General features: G+C 45.6%; 1 protein-coding gene across 1 annotated transcript in view; it reads left to right on the top strand.

Moving 5' to 3' along the window:
* The window catches only part of SCARB2 (scavenger receptor class B, member 2), a 44,649-nt gene that overhangs the window by 24,820 nt on the left and 3,338 nt on the right, over window positions 1-16,491 (top strand). Inside the window, exons 2-9 of the mRNA XM_010008534.1 lie at window positions 6,452-6,609; window positions 9,230-9,377; window positions 10,910-11,098; window positions 11,729-11,820; window positions 12,450-12,569; window positions 13,483-13,661; window positions 14,193-14,311; window positions 15,827-15,900. Of these exons, the coding sequence (XP_010006836.1) occupies window positions 6,452-6,609; window positions 9,230-9,377; window positions 10,910-11,098; window positions 11,729-11,820; window positions 12,450-12,569; window positions 13,483-13,661; window positions 14,193-14,311; window positions 15,827-15,900 (1,079 nt within the window). The remainder of the gene's footprint in view (window positions 1-6,451; window positions 6,610-9,229; window positions 9,378-10,909; window positions 11,099-11,728; window positions 11,821-12,449; window positions 12,570-13,482; window positions 13,662-14,192; window positions 14,312-15,826; window positions 15,901-16,491) is intronic.

Raw genomic sequence — 16,491 nt, 5'->3', positions numbered from 1 at the left:
CCCCCAGGGCAGGGAAGCCCCTGCCCTGCAGCAGCCAGCGGGGCTGGGGCTCACGGTGGAGCTCAGGCTGCAGCTCAGGCCGCGCTGGGCCTGGACTGGATGGAAATCGAGTAAATAGGAGCGAAGAGCAGTTCTCTCCAGGCAGCTGTACTGATGCTGAAGCAGCCGCCGTGGTGAGGAGCCCCCTCCCGTGCAGCAGCGCATGAGGTGGGGCAGGGGCACCTCACGCACCCCTCCTGTGTCGCCATCCCTAGCACGGGTTCCTTGCAGCTTCCATGCAGCAGCGTGTTCTGCTGCTCCATTTGCTGCTGCCCCTGGAGCACAGCCAGAGCTGCTCCGGGGCTGAGACACGGGCTGGTTTCTCAGCCTGGGCGATGACAGGGAGTTATCGCACCCTGTTGTTAAAGGCTGCTTGTAGCATCCTTCGTGGAGACCCATCCTGGCATGGCTATGAATGTTCTGCCTGTTCATGGTCTGCCTGAGCCTTTGTTCCTCTCTCATGCTGGCTCTTTGCCTTCATCTGGAGGTCCAGTGAGAAAGGTCAACTGCGTTCATGTTAGTAAGTCCCACACATGGCCAGAGAAACAACTGCTCACCAGCTGTTTGCCTTATGAAAACGTCTGTGAAACGTGTAAGTGAATAATTATTTATCTACCTAGTCTGAGGAATATCACCCTGTCTGTTATTCTGACAGGGAAGCCAAGAGTGCTAACAAGTGAAGTGACTTGACCCCTGCTGTTGTCTTAACTGGTGACCAAAGTCTGCTGATGCCCTGTGATGATCCCCAGCCAATGTACTGTTCTTTTCTTTGGGGTATTGACAGAGAGCATTTCCTCATATAGCAGCTGTATTGTCTTCACTTAAATCGGTTTGGTTTAGTGAGCACAATTTTCGGGTGGTAATTAGCTAAAAGCAAGTTGTGACACTGTGAAGTGTGCCTGTAAACTCCAGGGGACAGCCAAAAAAAAAAGGCTGCCATAGGACCAGCAGTGGTGCAGCTTGCCAGTGTGTCAGCTGCTCTTCAGGAACTGCTGGTACAGCTGCTCTGGCAGCGTTTGCTTCAGGTACGTGCCTCTGCCACACTGGGGTGCAGTGTGGTTTGTCCTGAAGTCATTTGATGGCCAGCTCATACCTTTTGGAGGCAGTCTGAAAGCCAGGTGTGTTGTGATGTGAGTGTTCATGTATGCGAAGTTGTATGCAAAGCAAGCTAGTACAGTGCATTGGCATGTGCAGTTCCATCTACCCATGTCTCAAGTCTGCCTGGAGAGGAGCCTCTCATCCTCTACATCACAGCACAGGGTCTAGTTTCAAGTCTCCCTCGTGCCCTTATCAAAAGAGCAGTAGCATGAAAAAAAAAAAAGAAAAAAAGGCTTGGTGGGAGAGTTAGGACTGTCAGGAATTAGGTGTGATCCTATTATCTCTTAGCTACATGCTCCTTACCTTCATGGGTCATTATGTAAGAGTGAGTTGGTATTCCCTCAAGCAGGATAAGGTTTCCAGGGCTGTGTTTTCCTGCTTACTGCTCCTCAGCTTGTGCTGGTGTACATCTATATGGCACAGGATCAAGTGTCCTGCTCCTCGTGCCAGCCATTGTCTCCCTCCTGGCCTTCTCCAGGAGCCACATGCACCAACTGTGGGAGGACAGTTTTTGGCTCCAGAGCAGTGTACTCCCATTCACTCTGCTGATTCAGCTGCTTTCCACACATGCTTGGTCCCATGTGAGCTTCTTGTCATTTGTGTGTAGTCTAGAAAGTTGCTCCTCTCTTGTGTAACCACGGATGCAGCTTAGAATAGCTTGTGCAAATAGACAAATTTCAATTTGCCTTTGGAATGTGGCAAGACTAGAGCTTTTCCAGCTCTCTGTGGTCCAGGGCATTTGACATGAAATGTCTCTGTGCTCTGGCCTTTCCTTAACCTCCTGAACCTTGCTGTCACTGGAAGAGCTGCAGAAGGGGCAGGAGGCTGCCCTTAAGACGGGTAGTCCATACTCCTTTGAGGGCTTTGCAACAGGCCTGAAACAGAGTTGCCTTGCAGTGAGGAGCTGTCTTTGCAGTATCAGATACAGCTGAAATGAAAGGCTGCGTTTTGGTGCATCTAAAGCACCTGTGTGTCCAAACTCGGACCTGTGAACCACTGAGGATGGCTTTCAGTAGGAAAGCTGCATGCTTGCCAGCCAAAGGCAGAGTTCTTGGATTCAGAGGGTGTGTGGGCAGAGTGGGGAATGCAGCAGGCCTGGGAGAACTCCAGGCTGGAGACTTCACATCCCCTTGAAAATCAGCAGGCAGATGTTGTAGGGACAAGGACAACAGAAGCACCTTTCCTGGGAAGTGTTCATATCCTGTCAACTTACACTCTGTCTTATTTCCCAGACTTTGTGTGAATTAACATGCCATGCCTGATCAGACTGTCTAACTTAGTCAGTACCTGTTTGTTGTCAGGGGCTAGCACCTTAGGCTCCATCCCATAAGGGCAAAAAAACTGCAATGGAAAAGAAAAATTAGCTGCCTACAGGATAGAGGTCTTCCAAACTGCTGGCAGTGTTCACCTCACACTGTATGTTGGCTATATGGTTATGTATTTTATTGCCATAAGCCTGCAGTTTATGAAAAAGCAGCCCTTGATCTATGCACCTAATTCCAAATTTGGGCAATCAGTCCTCTCCCTCAAGTGTTTTCTTTATGCCCCCTACCTTACAGTGGTAATTTTAGAAAATTCATAAACCCATGAAATTTCACTGGACTTTTGTTGCCAGCCATCTCTAGAGCTGGATTGATTGGAGTGTTTAGGACCCTAAAGGACAGGGAAGATATTTTGTCCCTTCACTTAGTTTATGTTTTGATCTTTTGTTGTTGTTGTGGAATACTTAGAGCCCTCAGCACAGTTTTGTGGGGGGTTTAGGTGAAGTATCAGTTGAGATGCTCCTTTTGAGCAGACGATTCCCAAGGGGCAGGGGCAGAGAAGTTTGCTCATGTTGGTCAGAAAGCCTACCCTATCACTTGTCTTGTTGCAAAGTTCATAGATGAACACGTAAAAATGTCTTGGAATTAGAACATTTTGCAGCTTCTGGGGAAAAAAAAAAAAAAAAAAAAAAAAAAAGAAATTTAATTTTCCAAATTTAAGATTCAAAAAATGCTTAGTAGCATTTCCCACCCCCACCATCACTGCCAGAAACAGTTAACATTTCCGTTGTGTGAAGTGTGGCCAAGGCAAGAAAACAGTAAAGAATGAGACAGCTGCAAAGGCAGGACTGGCATGATAAAGTCAGTGGGAAGTAAGCTTTGGTACACTTGAAACGGGTGTGGACTCCACAAGGGAAGGAGAACCCTTGCTCTGCTGCTGCGCGGAGACAGATCACATTGTTTACTGGTTTGAGGGTGGGATCTTGGAGGATTTGCAACCTTGCATCTCTGAGACAGGATCTGTGAGCCTGAGGCCTCTCTAGGCTGCAGCCTGCAGGACCAGAGTCTGACTGGTGTTTTCTGAGGAGTTGAAGTTGTGTCTCTTGTTCTTGCATGTACATGTATCAAGAGGAAGCATCTCATTCTCAAGCCTTACCCAGTGCAGCAGCAGTAATTGAGTGGAGCTGTTTCTTTCACATATCTTAGATTAAAGAGCAGTGCAATGAGCTAGTATCTCAAAGCCTGCCCAACCTAGCAGGGAACACAAGCTCTGGCAACAAACCAGGCCGTCCCAGTCTTGTAATGTCAGGTCTTGCTTGGTGAAGGGGAAGGTCATGAGAGCTAAACTTGAATACCATCAGCTGAGGGACGTGGACATATGTTTTGATCAAAAAATACCTGCTTATATTTTTCTCTCAGGTCCAGGCTGTGTAATATCATGTGACAGCCCTGGTAACATTTGGTGAAAAAGAGAAAAAATGAACCTAACTGTATTCTGTTATTTGAGAGTTTCATGGGAGTCTGTCTAAATCCAGTCCAGAAGTTAATTAATCTGGGTTTACAACTAGGGCTGTCACTGCACAGAGCTATAAATAGACATGTCATTTCTATGGGAAATACAAATGGTGTCATGCAGGTCCAGGAAAAAAAGTCACCAGATGATTTGGTTTCACTACCCTTTTGCTCTGTAGCCCATTTCCCAGGGGATCACTTGTGATTTCAAAGTCTCAAGGGCCTGTACATAAACCAACCTGCCTGAGCAAAGCTCCTTCATTTCTTTTTTGTCAATCTTTGCCTGTAATTTGGTGCAGATGTGTATATAGAGAGTGTGGTAGAAACCTGTGTTATGTCTAGCAACACTGCATCAAATTTGGGAACTTCCTGGTTTTGGTTTAGCTCAGGAGAGGGAGACAGGGGACATGACATATCATAGATGTGATCCTTCTGTCAGAAAGGACGGACTAGAGCCTGAAACTGGCATGAATATGACCACAGTGCAGTTACTTTTTTTTTTTTTAACATTGCACACTTTGACTGAGTATTAGTCTCTCATTTTAGTTGCCCTGAATATGAGAGACATTTGAGCAAGAGATAGGTGTACTGAAAATGCTTTGTAGTTGTTAGGGAGCAGTTCAGATTCAGGTATGGATGGTTAAGGTCAAGACAGGCAATGGTTAAGCTGTTTATCAGTGCCAAGCTTGCACTTACTGTGTTTCATGCATGTGAGAGATGTGAGTTTTATATGTCTTAGGAAGGGAGCAGACATCAATAGTTCGCTACACCACCTTCTCTGAAATAATTTGACTTTGTATTGTGATTAATTGCATATGGAGAAGAGCTGTCATGGTCACCTGAAGGTGTCCCAAATGCACTGCTGTCTCACTCCCAGCCCTTTATGATGGCCTCAGTGAAAAGGTGTGCCTGACTCAGGGAGATTTTCTGTTCCTCATCCTACAAACCCAACTTCAGGAGGGCTCTGCCTGAATGCAGGGATCAGCCTCCTTTCATAGATGACAAGAAAACAGGATCTAAAGTGTTGGGCCGCGTCTAAAATGGTACCTGCAAGGTGCTGGTGGTTGCAGAGAAATGCACCAAGCTCCTGAAGCATGTCTAAAACAGATGATTTTTTGTGATGTGAACAGAATATGGGATTTGAAATTCTGCAGGGTGCTCCCAGCTGGGTTGGCTTTCATTGCTATTCAGCAATGCTGCTGCCATTCCAAGCTCCTGCCAATAAGCTTTTCTTTGAAACAGTCTTCTCTTCATCTAATCATTCAAAATTAAAATCTACAGGGAGGGAAAACAGCTCCTGAAGTGGGAAGGCCAAGAGTGAGTTGGAAGAAAACTGTGGCTGCTAAAGTTAAGACACCATGAACAGTACCCAAGAAATGGCAGCTGTCCAGTCTGCCCTGCTTTTGAGCTTGCACTTACAATATTTGACTTGTTTTCTCAGAAGAATAAAAAGAGCAAGTGTAGATGAGACCCATTTAGTTGCAAATTATTTCCCCCCTCCCCTACCTACAAGTGACAGGGTTTTCAAAGATACCGTTTTCTTTGTGCTTTTTCCTGAAAATGACAGTTTGCAAGCCAGCTTTCTCTTTACTCTCACAGTAGTGGTACCAGTGTTATATGAAAAGCCTTGATTTTGGTGGTGTTGGTGGTGATGCTTTTACAGTTGGGGTGAATTTTACCTAAAAATAGAATGGTAATAAAATGAGGGATTGAGACATATATTCTATGTTTCTAATGCAGCTACATACAGGTATGGTTGTGACTTCCCTTCTAATGTGTTGATACTGGTAGGTTGTGGAATTACTGGCTCATTACTTAAGTGCTTCTGTCATAAAATAATGATTTATAGCTTTTATTTTCTAGGTCCGTGTTTTATTGGTTACAAAATGGACTGACATGTGTAGGAAAATAAAGACGGGGTGAAGAATCTTTGGTCAGAGACTTCAGAAAGGCACAGATCCCAGTATGCCTACATGAGAGAACTTTCTGTCACTTGCATGTTGTCCTCACAGGCCACTGAAAAACAAAGCCTAACTCCTTTGGAGACAGAGTCTTACAGCTGTCCTGGAGTCTTGACATTCTTAGACAAAGAAATGGTAAAGACAAGGGCTCTGAGCTTTTTTTCTGACCTTGTTAGTCCTGAGAGGTCTTTCTTGGGACCTCTTGACTTCCCATTGTTGAGTTCCACTTTTATCTCCAGTGTTGGCATGTTTTGTGGTATCTTACACCAGGTGAGGTTTTTGCTGACACAGGAAGTGCAGCAGGATTGCTGTGGAATTCTGAACAATGCCAGGCAGAAGGGGTGTGTGGAGGGAACCCAAAGAACACAGGCCCCTCATCTACAAGTCATTGTAATGTGTCTGTTCTTGTTGATATTTAATGAGATGCTTCCAAGTAAAAAATACCTACAAACACCTGTAGACATGAGGGCTCAAACCCCATTGCCTCTGCTTGTTCCAAGGGTACAGAATTCCTCTCTTTCCTATAAATATTGCACGGCATCTCTCATTAACAGCTGATCTGTCTTTCTCTTGTTTCAGGGAACAGTATTGAAAAATGGCACAGAAACCTTTGAAGCCTGGGAGGATCCTCCTCCACCAGTCTACATGCAGTTCTACTTTTTTAATGTGACAAATCCTTTGGAAGTGCTTCAAGGTGCTACTCCTCTCGTAGAGGAGATAGGGCCGTACACCTACCGGTAGGACACTTTCACTATCTTCAGATTTCACTCTTGTGTGTGAGGAAGCCAAAAAGTGAAATCCAGAACACTTGTGAGCCCATTCTAGAAAAAAAAACAACTAGCTGTTAGTGTGTGAATCAAAGTTTGGTGCATGCACCACCCAGACAGCACAACTAGAGTGACACCTGGAGAAACCTGCAGTCAGTTTCAGATTAAGCCAGTGACTTCTATCAGATTTGGGGCAAGATTTTGTTTGTGTGCTGGTGTTTATCAGCTGCTGAACACAGAGGAGGTTGGTTGCATCCTGGCCTACTGCCTTGTGAGAGAAGAAAACAGTGACTGGTTGGGTGATGTTTGAGAGTCTGGGGCAAGGAGTGTTGCATAAAAGCATGATTCATGTTCCCTCAGAAATTAGTTCCCAGGTGAAATTGCACAGTTCACATCAGTAAGAATGTGGCCAGAAAACCAGTTAGAGGAGGTTACTACAGGGACCTTCCTCATCCAACCCTCACTATAAATCTACTTAGATTCTGACATGCCTACCATTTTTGCAGACAGCCAACTTCCTAAGACCATGTGCAGTGTTGGAGCTTAGCCAGCCTCTTTAACTCTCCTTCAGCATGACATGGCTACACACTGAACAGGCTGAGTCTGCTGCACATGGAGAGATTTTATGTTCCCCTTAGAAATGGCTTTTCCTTTAGAACTTCATTCTGCTCTGCTGTGTGCAGCAGTGTAAACCAGAAGCAGTCCTGTGCCAGGAAGCATTACAGTCTTCGAAGTCACGGAGGTATGAGAACCATGGCAAAAAAAGTTGATTTCTCATTGTCAGTTTCACTTCTGCTCACAGTGGCCCAGTGCCTGCAGGAGTTGTCTCTCCCTCAGCTGCAAAGTGATCAGAATCTGGTTGTTAGTGTTTCAAAAGAAAATACTGTGTTATAAACGTAGAGCTTTTGTGGTAGCCTTGGTCTCAGCTTTGCTTCACTCTCTGCCATCAGTCTTTTCACAGTCTCCTCTGTATTTCTGTGCTGTGTCTGCTCAGCTCTGGCAAACCACATGTGGTGTTTTGGCAAACTACTTGGTGGTAGATAAGCCAGGAGAGCTGGAGAACAGACAGCTGTGCTTCCAAGCTGCCTCGCTTCTCTTTAGGGCTCTGTGGTATAATGCTGATGATCAGCAGTCCGTGCTCTCTGTCAGGAAGATAAAAAGGTCCAGCTCTAGGTGTAAAAGGGCTCCATGAAAACACACTGGCCCATGATTTCTGACTCAGTCCCCTTGGACATCTCTTTTTCCCCCTTTTCTTAGCTCTGAGTATCTTTCAGGTGTTGCGCACAGCCTGGTTTGTGAAGCTGCACCTTGTCCATGAGAGAGCTGGGTGGGAAGGAGAGGGCTGCTGGTGTGGCTGGTTGGCTTGGGCTGGGCTGGAGGGCTGGCCCAGCCTGGGGCTGGCTGGGAGGGAGCTGAGCCACCAGCCACCCAGGCTCTGCCAGAGCTGCTCCTGCTGGTGCCAGGGAGGGAAGCTGTGCCTTCAGTGCTGCATCTTCCACTGGCTCCTGCCTTGTTTGGTGAGCCTGATCTTGACAGGTCTGAACAGGATTATGTGGGCTGTGCTCTGATAGCAGGAAGAGGAGTTAGAAAGTGGAGGGCTCTTTCCCAGCAGGTTCTTTAATCCTTGCTGAGCTATCACGGCCGACTGTACCAGACTGTCAGCAGTGGGTGGGGGAAAAGAAGCATCTGGGAGGAGAGGGAGAAGGGAGGTATGTTGTAGACATACTGCATGCTGGAGCCAGAGGATAATACTAAGTCTGTCTCACAGACCCCGTGTAGCAAAGCATTAAAGACTCATTTTGGTTTGACACATGGCAGAACACCTAGATGTGTTTCAGGACCATTAAGGTCTGACTTCCTCATCAGGTGGCATTTGATGTTTCTTGTCCCCCATTGCACTTGTTTATCAGTAATCCTGAGTTTTATGCTGCTTGTCTGACTGCTTAGAGAGTAACAGAAGCAACCTCCCAAGCCATGAGGAGTTCACTGCAAAAATTCAGTTGAATTTCCATCATGTCCAGGATTCCTGCCTGAGAATTAAAGGGGAAGAGCTAAAACGAGGCTTTTCTGTGGCCCTGTCACATGTAAGCCCAGAAGTCTTGAGCGCAAAGTACTTTGAAGCCAGCAGAAAGATTCTGATAGGTTCTCAGGTCAGGTTAATGAGACTTACATGAAACCTACGTCTTGTTCTGCCTGGGAGTGAATTTTGCCAGCAGCAAAGAGGCAAAAGTTTCATTTCCAAATTGCATTAAAGGACAATCCCATATATAGTGACTAAATCCTCCTGTTCTGTCTGAAATTGTTCTCTTTCCTTCAAGGTTTTTAAAAATGAGGTGAAAAAATATTAAGTGTAATTAATATGTGGGGTGTAATTTTTGGAAGCACCCTGTGGTGTCTGGTTCAGTGTACACTGACACAAAGGGGGGTTCTGTTGCTGACAGTATCAGTAGCAAAAATGGATCTACTCCTAATGAACTGTACATCCCACCCTTTATATGCTTAAAGCAGTAGAATAGGCAGAAGTGAATTGCAATTAATGTTATGTGTAATTGTTTAACTTGATTAGAGAACAAACTCTCTTGTTTTTCAGAGAATACAGGCCAAGAGTGCACATTCAGTTTTTGGACAATGGCACCAAAGTGTCTGCTCTGAATCCAAAGACTTACGTGTTTGAACGTCAGAAATCAGTTGGAGACCCCAAAGTGGATCGGATTAGAACAGTTAATATCCCTGCAGTGGTGAGTTCTCTTCCATTGCTGCCTGGAAATCATCCTAACACACTTCATAAGTAGCAGCTCGTTGCTTCAGACTCTCTGTCCCCTTGTGGTAGATAAATATGATTGAAGAATGGGAGAGGCAGCTTTTGTCTGGAGCAGATACCATGTTCAGTTTTGGTTTGGGTTGTTGTGGGTTTTTTAATTACAGAGTCATAGAATGGTTAAGGTTGGAAGGGACTTTAAAGATCATCAGGTTCCAACCTCCCTGTGCCTCCCTAGCCTTTGTGCCTCCCTCTTGAGCTGAGAGCTGACACACAGTTCAGGGATGAGCAGACAAAAGGCTTGTTGGGCTTCTGTGAGTAAGTGAAAGTAGGGAATTAGTGATCTCAAATGCATAGGAGGAACTCTGACTTTTGAATGGAGGAGGTTTGGAATTCTTGGGGTTGTTTGTGTCAAAATTGCAGAAACTGCCTCCAAGGCTGCATCTCAAACTGGAGAAAAAATATATATAGCTACATCTGAATGAAAAGGTCCTCTCAGAAGAAAATTAAAATTAAAACATGCACCCCCCCTCATACTATGTTAGGTGAAAGTACTCTGCAAAGGTGTCACTTTGGTGTTAGAGGCAGACCATTATTTTTGGTCTGAGACAGGGACAGTGTGAGAACAAGCAGATCTAAAGCTGTCACACCTTCCAAAGGAATGAGACTGTACTAAAAAACTTGTTTGCTGTGTATTTGAGCCTCTACTCCCTGTTCTAGTTTAACTGACTGAAATTATAGGGTACATTAATTTCTGCTTTCCCCCCATTACTTTCAAAAAGCAGTGTCTGGTTTTATGAATGAATACATAATACAAATACACTGTACACAGTAGTAGATAGGATTCAGCTTACTACGAGTTGCAAATCATATAGTCACAGTATTTACAATTCCTCCTTGGCATTTGAGTAATGGTAAATATTATGCCTTGTCCAGATTTTTGACTGTGATGTACTGCAACAGGCAGTACTAGAAGAACTACAGCTTGGTTCACCCGAGGAATGTTCCCTTATTTTTGTTTTTCTCATAGAATATTCTGAGCTGGAAGGGACCCATGAGGATCATTGAGTCCAACTCCTGTCCCTGTGTAGGGCATGTTGTAAAATCACTCATCAGTGGCAGTGAAGTAAAAGTGTGAATTTGCGTTTTGGAGAAATTTTGGTTCTCTCTTGAAAACTTAAACCACAACTTCCAGAGGGTGGAATTCATAGCATGCCTCCAGCTGTAATATGCTTGAGAAATTCAGACTATTGAGAAAGTGATTTTTGCATGGCCTCAAGCTGCTCCAGGGGAGGTTTAGGGTGGATATCAGGAAGCACTTCCTCATGGAGAGGGAGTTTAGACATAGGAATGGACTTCCTAGGGAAGTGGTGTGTTGAAGGAAAGGCTGGATGTGGCACTTAGTGCCCTGGTCTGGCTGTGCAGAGCTGAGATGGGTCTGTTTGTCTGCAGCTGGTAGTATTTATTCTACGGTAAATCTGACTGTTGCTCCCTTACCCCAATCCCTGGCAGACTGCAATGGAGTGGACCAGGTCAACCTCTCTTCAATTTGCCACCGAGGTGCTGCTGCTTCTGTACCAAGAATCCCTCTTCACAGTTCACACCGTTCATGAGTTGCTATGGGGCTACAAAGACAAGCTCCTGTCAACCATTCATCTCCTGCGTCCAGAGATCGACCCAGTGTTTGGCCTCTTTAATAAGGTAACTGGCATGCAGGGCTTCCTGATGCTTCAGGTGGGGAAGGATGACACTGCTGCAGGATTTGGGCTGTCATTGGCAGCCAGGTGAGGTGGATGGGCTGGGACTGAGGCCAGCAGGTAGGCTGCAGGGATAGGATTTTCCTAGGATGCTCCCTCTTCAGTTTGGCTGTACTGAGGCACTGGCTGGTAGCACAGCTGTGAGTGTTTTATCTGACTTCCCTTTCTCAGCTATGTAAACCACTTTGCTATTGCCTGGGCTCACTTGAATAACGTGGGCTTTTTGAGTCCACTTGTGCAGACCACTAGACAAATTTCCTGACCAGTTTCCTCAGTAATTGATTGAAGTTGCACATTATGGCTATGCTGGAGCCACCACTGACTCCCACAGTGCTTCTGGTTGCATGTCATTTGGGGCTGTGGGGACTCCTTTCCTGGACAATCTAGCCCAGTCACTTCTACCTCATTTGTATTCAAGGTGGAGTTTAATGAATTGCACTTACCTCAGGAGGAGTCCATCTCCTCAGGTGGATTTGAAGTGATGACAGATTAACCTCCTGCCACCCTGTTGTAGCTACCAGCTGGTCATTAGAGAATGAGTGGAGTGATTAAAAATTCGTGGATCTGTTTGCAGATGAATGGAACTGATGATGGAGAGTATGTTTTCCTAAGTGGTGAAACAGACTACCTTAACTTCACAAGGATTGTGGAATGGAAAGGAAAAGAGTAAGTATTTCACTATGCTGTGGCCTGTGTCAAAATCTGCCCCTTTTCACATCTTGGATGAGCGTTGTTTACCAAAAAAGGGTGGCAGCAGCTTTTTAGAAGCACCCCCCTTAGAATTTTGGTCTTTGTCACGTAACTATGAAAGGAAGAAGCAGACTGGTGGGAATCCTCACCTCTGAATCCCTGACTGCCCCTCCACAGGGGAGACCCTCTCTCCAATTCCTCCTCTAGGACAGCTATCCCAGCCACCTGAGGGGACACTATTCCCACATCTACACAGCCAGTGTTCCCAGACACCACCCTTCTGTGCTGCTCTGCACCCAGAGCCAAGGCTGGGACATCTTGTGCCTGGTGAACTACCTGAAGCATCCCTCTCCCACTAAACAAAACATCTGCCAGCAATTACATAAATGGGAGGAACTCCTGCAGACATATTCCAGTTTGCCTGGCACCAGTTTAAAGAGACCACAGATGCAATTTAAATCCATTTTAATCTCCTTTTTTTTTTGTTGGTGGAGCCTAGGCAAAGAGAACTTGGTACTCTACAGTTCTGATTCTCATTTGCTTAGACCATGAGCTGGCATCACCCGACCACTGCTCCCTCACTCTCTTTGCTTGGTTTTCTTCAGGTCTTTGAGCTGGTGGACAACAGAGACATGTAACATGATCAATGGAACAGATGGGACATCTTTTCACCCACTGATTAGCAAAGATGAGAACATTTACATCTTTTCTTCTGATTTCTGCAGGTAAGGAGAGGAAAATGTCACTCAATTTTCAAAGCACAGCATTTATGTCCATTCCTCTTGAGGTTTCATGCTAGGCTGGAGTTTTTCCTCCTGCGATTTTACACAGCATGAGTGGTCTGCACTTATTCATGGAATGAAGGATCAGGGCATTACACCAAAAAAACCCCACAACTCAATCTGTATCAAATTGAAGATGTGGTGTTTCAAAATAAAGTGAAAAATTTGGAAGCTGACTGGAAAGAGAGAAAGACTGTCCTGCAAAACTAGTGATGGGGGGAATGGAAGGTTTTATATGAACCTTGCCTGAAGCTTATTTCTGTGCCCTTCTGTTTAGAGAACCTGAATTGCCCTCCTCAGAGATTCATGACATGACAAATGCTGTTTGAAATGCAACAAGATGCACAAATTCTTTGTTTCCTTCTTTATGTTCCACCTTGTCTCCTCCCCTGCCTGTTTCACTGTCTGTCAAGAACAAAACTGATCTGAAATTCTCTATTTAAATCAATACAGATGTGTGTTACACTACATTTAGGACTTGCTGGATAGTTGTGTCTCCCATGACTGTGTTCCTTCTCTTGACCCTCTCCATATGTACCAGCTCTGTCTCACCCAACATGCAAGAGCAACATAGGGGCCACAGTGACACCCTGAAGTGCTGAAGGCCAGCATCAGGGTCCCTGCAGCAGCACAGCTGGCACAGGATCATATATTTGGTGCAGCAGCAGAATTATAAGATGTTATATCTGCTGATCAAAAGCCCATTAAATTTAACACAGAAGATTGTTGGGATGAGCTTAAACCAAGCCCCTAGCTGGCTGTAAACTCAAACAGGCATCAGCAAAGAGGCACCTGCTGCAGGTGTTGGTGTGTACTCCAGCCAAACAAACCCAGGCCTGGCTTTTCTGCCTTGCAGATCTCTCTACCTGGTGTATGACAGCTCAGGAACTGTTGCAAACATCCCAACCTACCGCTTCGTGCCCTCTGCTATGGTGTTTGCCAACACCACGGTCAACCCCGACAACGCTGGGTTCTGCGTGCCCCCTGGGAACTGCCCTGGCACTGGGGTCCTCAACGTCAGCATCTGCAAGCAGGGTATGTTACCAGGCAGTGGGAACAGGCATCAGTGGAGAACACGTTTCTCCTTTCTGTCTGAAATACATGAGGAGAGTTTGGTGAGGCCTGCGGGGTTACGACTGGGCTCAGTGAAATCGGCTGCCAACATCTGGTTGTAAAATGCAGCAGTGGTTGATGGGGTGTTCCTGTCAGGTGCTGTCTGCTCCAGCTGTGATTTAAATCGAGGAATCCGAGGGAAGTACCAGGATCCATACTGAACAGCTTGGGCCTTGATCCTGTGCTCTTATCCAGGCAACTGTTGCACCTGAGCAGTTGAGTCAAAGCAGTGCAAGCATGCCAGCCTGTGACATGAAGCCATGCTGATGCTGCACAGGGAGAATTTGCTTGTTCTGGAGACAGGGAGTCAGAATGTTGATTCTGTAGCTCCAGAATGGACTTTTCCTTTCGCTGTAAATGGCACACTGGGAAGAATTTTGGGGTCCTCAAAGATTTCCTTAAATCCTGCTCTGCGTTTTTCAGGTGATGACTTGTTATGTTTTCACATTCCAGGTGCTCCAATATTCATATCAGCTCCACATTTTTACCAAGCAGATCCAAAGTTTATAGAGGACATAGAGGGCATGCATCCAAAAAAGGAATATCATGAGACGTTTTTGGACATCAATCCTGTAAGTGCAGCCTTTTTTAAAGACAGCAAATCAATAAAGATTTGGAGGATGCTGGACTCAGTTTAAATAGCATGGAGCCATGAGGGGAGAGATTCAGGAGCATGGGAATTGTGTCTTTCATGGAAATGTACAGAGTTGCTGGGATTCACACCATGGAATGGCAGAAAGAAAGGGAACTTGCAGCTGATGATCAGTGGTTTTGCACTTGTGGTTTGACCCCAGTAGGCAGCAAAGCACCACAAAAACCTCTCAGGTTAACAAAAAAACCTCAGGTTGATAAAGATGCTTTAGTGAGTTAAAAAAAAAAACAACCAAAAAAAAAAAAACCCATGAGAAAAAGAAACTACGAGAAACAAAACCTAAGAAAAACAAGTGATAGAAACAAATCCTAGTCCTCCAGCAGCAGCAGCCCTGGTAGACTTCCCCTTTAGTTTTTCATTTCTGAGCATGATGCCACATGGTATGGGATATCCCTTTGGCCAGTTTGAGTCAGCTGCCCTGTCTGTGTCCCCTCCCACCCCTCAGCCCACTCACTGGCAGGGCAGTGTGAGAAGCAGCCTCAAGGCTGTGCAAGCACTGCTCAGCAACAGCTAAAACATCTGTGTGTTATCAGCACTCTTTTCATCACAGTTCCAAAGGTAACCTGTTACCAGCTACTCTGAAGAAAATTCTATCCCAGCAAAATCCAGTAGAGCACTGATCTCTACATCCACACATGTGGTCAAGGGAAAGACCAAAGCCATGACCTGCCCAGTTTATGGAACTCTGACTCACCAAGCTGGTATGTGTAGCTAAAGCAGGAGGCAGTGGCATCATGCCTCTCTTCAGGTCTAGTGCAGATACCTCCTGGTACCTGGTTTGGTGCCAGGTTCTTTCCCTGCTCCTACTTCTCCAGTTTTTTTGGTACTACTATAAAACGGGCTCTGCACTTCCCCCCTCTTGCCAACTCTCCAGACTAAATTTTGCTACTGGAATGAGGAAAACATTCCTGTGCATCCAATTGCAACTCCTACTGTGGTGGTGGCATTACAGTGGAAGAATTGTCATTTCTCGTGCTCATTATCTCTCTGGCCACACACTCCCATGGCCTGTGCTCAGCACCTGCCTTTCAGCCTTTAGCAAGACAGGTTTCTCTTGTGACTGAGATTGCTGAGTTTCTGCCACAGACAAAGCAGAGCAAACAGCTGTAGGTGGTGGCCTTTTCCAGAACTACATCTGGATCTGGAAGAAAGGGAATCTCTCTGGATCCTAAGTGTAGGTTTGTGCAGCACAGCATGTGGCACCCTCCCCTCTGTCACAGCCTCCTCACATCTCCTTAAGTAAGAGACCCACTGGAATGTAAGTGTATGAGTTATAGGAATATCTTGGTGAAGCAAAATAAATAACAACAATAATTTGATCTTGTCTTGCCTTGTGAAGTCCACACCAGTGTAAATCTTAGGTTTTATTCTCCCAGTTCCCTTTGTTTCGTGTTTACTCTTTGTTGTTTTGACACTGATTTATTTTATTCCCCAGCTGACAGGGCTTGTCCTGCAGGCAGCCAAGCGGATGCAAATCAACGTTCACGTCAGGAAGTTGCCAGAATTTTTGTAAGTGTTCTCTGCTGCCCCTCAGACCTCTCAGACCTGATTTGATACTCCAAATTAATTTGTCTGCAGCCTTTATATGGAATATTGGGTGGAGAGAGCAAGGAGGGAGGGCACATTTCATCAGCTGGAGGGAAGTGCCTTGTCTGTGACTGCCTTGGTATGATAAATCTTTGTACTGCAACTTTGGCAGTCAGCACAGCCCCACAAATGGGAACAGTGTACAAACCCAAGTGACATGGAAGTAAAATGCCCCATTTCTTCTTTGCTGCAAGTGGATTCTCCCTGGCTTTCTGGGTGTTGCCGTTTGAGGGGGATGTCCCCAAACTGCAGCTCAGTTGTGCAGAAATACCATTCCCTTCATCTTGGGTCTTTCTGGCATGTTGATTTACTTGTTGCTTCTTCCTCCTCAGGTGTTGAGCTGATGTCTATTGGCACCACTTTGCTTTGTATTACAACTGAAAAAGTATTTTCCTTCCCCAGTCCTCTCAAGAGAGAGAGATTTTTGCTGCTCCACGCATGGTGCTTGGACAATAGCTTCTGTGTTTTACAAATATGAGTAACCTTCAACATCAGCTTAGCTTAGCATTCCTG

This window comes from Chaetura pelagica, unplaced genomic scaffold, assembly GCF_000747805.2.
Source record: "Chaetura pelagica isolate M959 unplaced genomic scaffold, ChaPel_1.0 scaffold272, whole genome shotgun sequence".
NCBI lineage: Eukaryota > Metazoa > Chordata > Aves > Apodiformes > Apodidae > Chaetura > Chaetura pelagica.
Note: the sequence above shows the minus strand (reverse complement) of the source record. Positions and strands in the feature narration are given on the sequence as shown.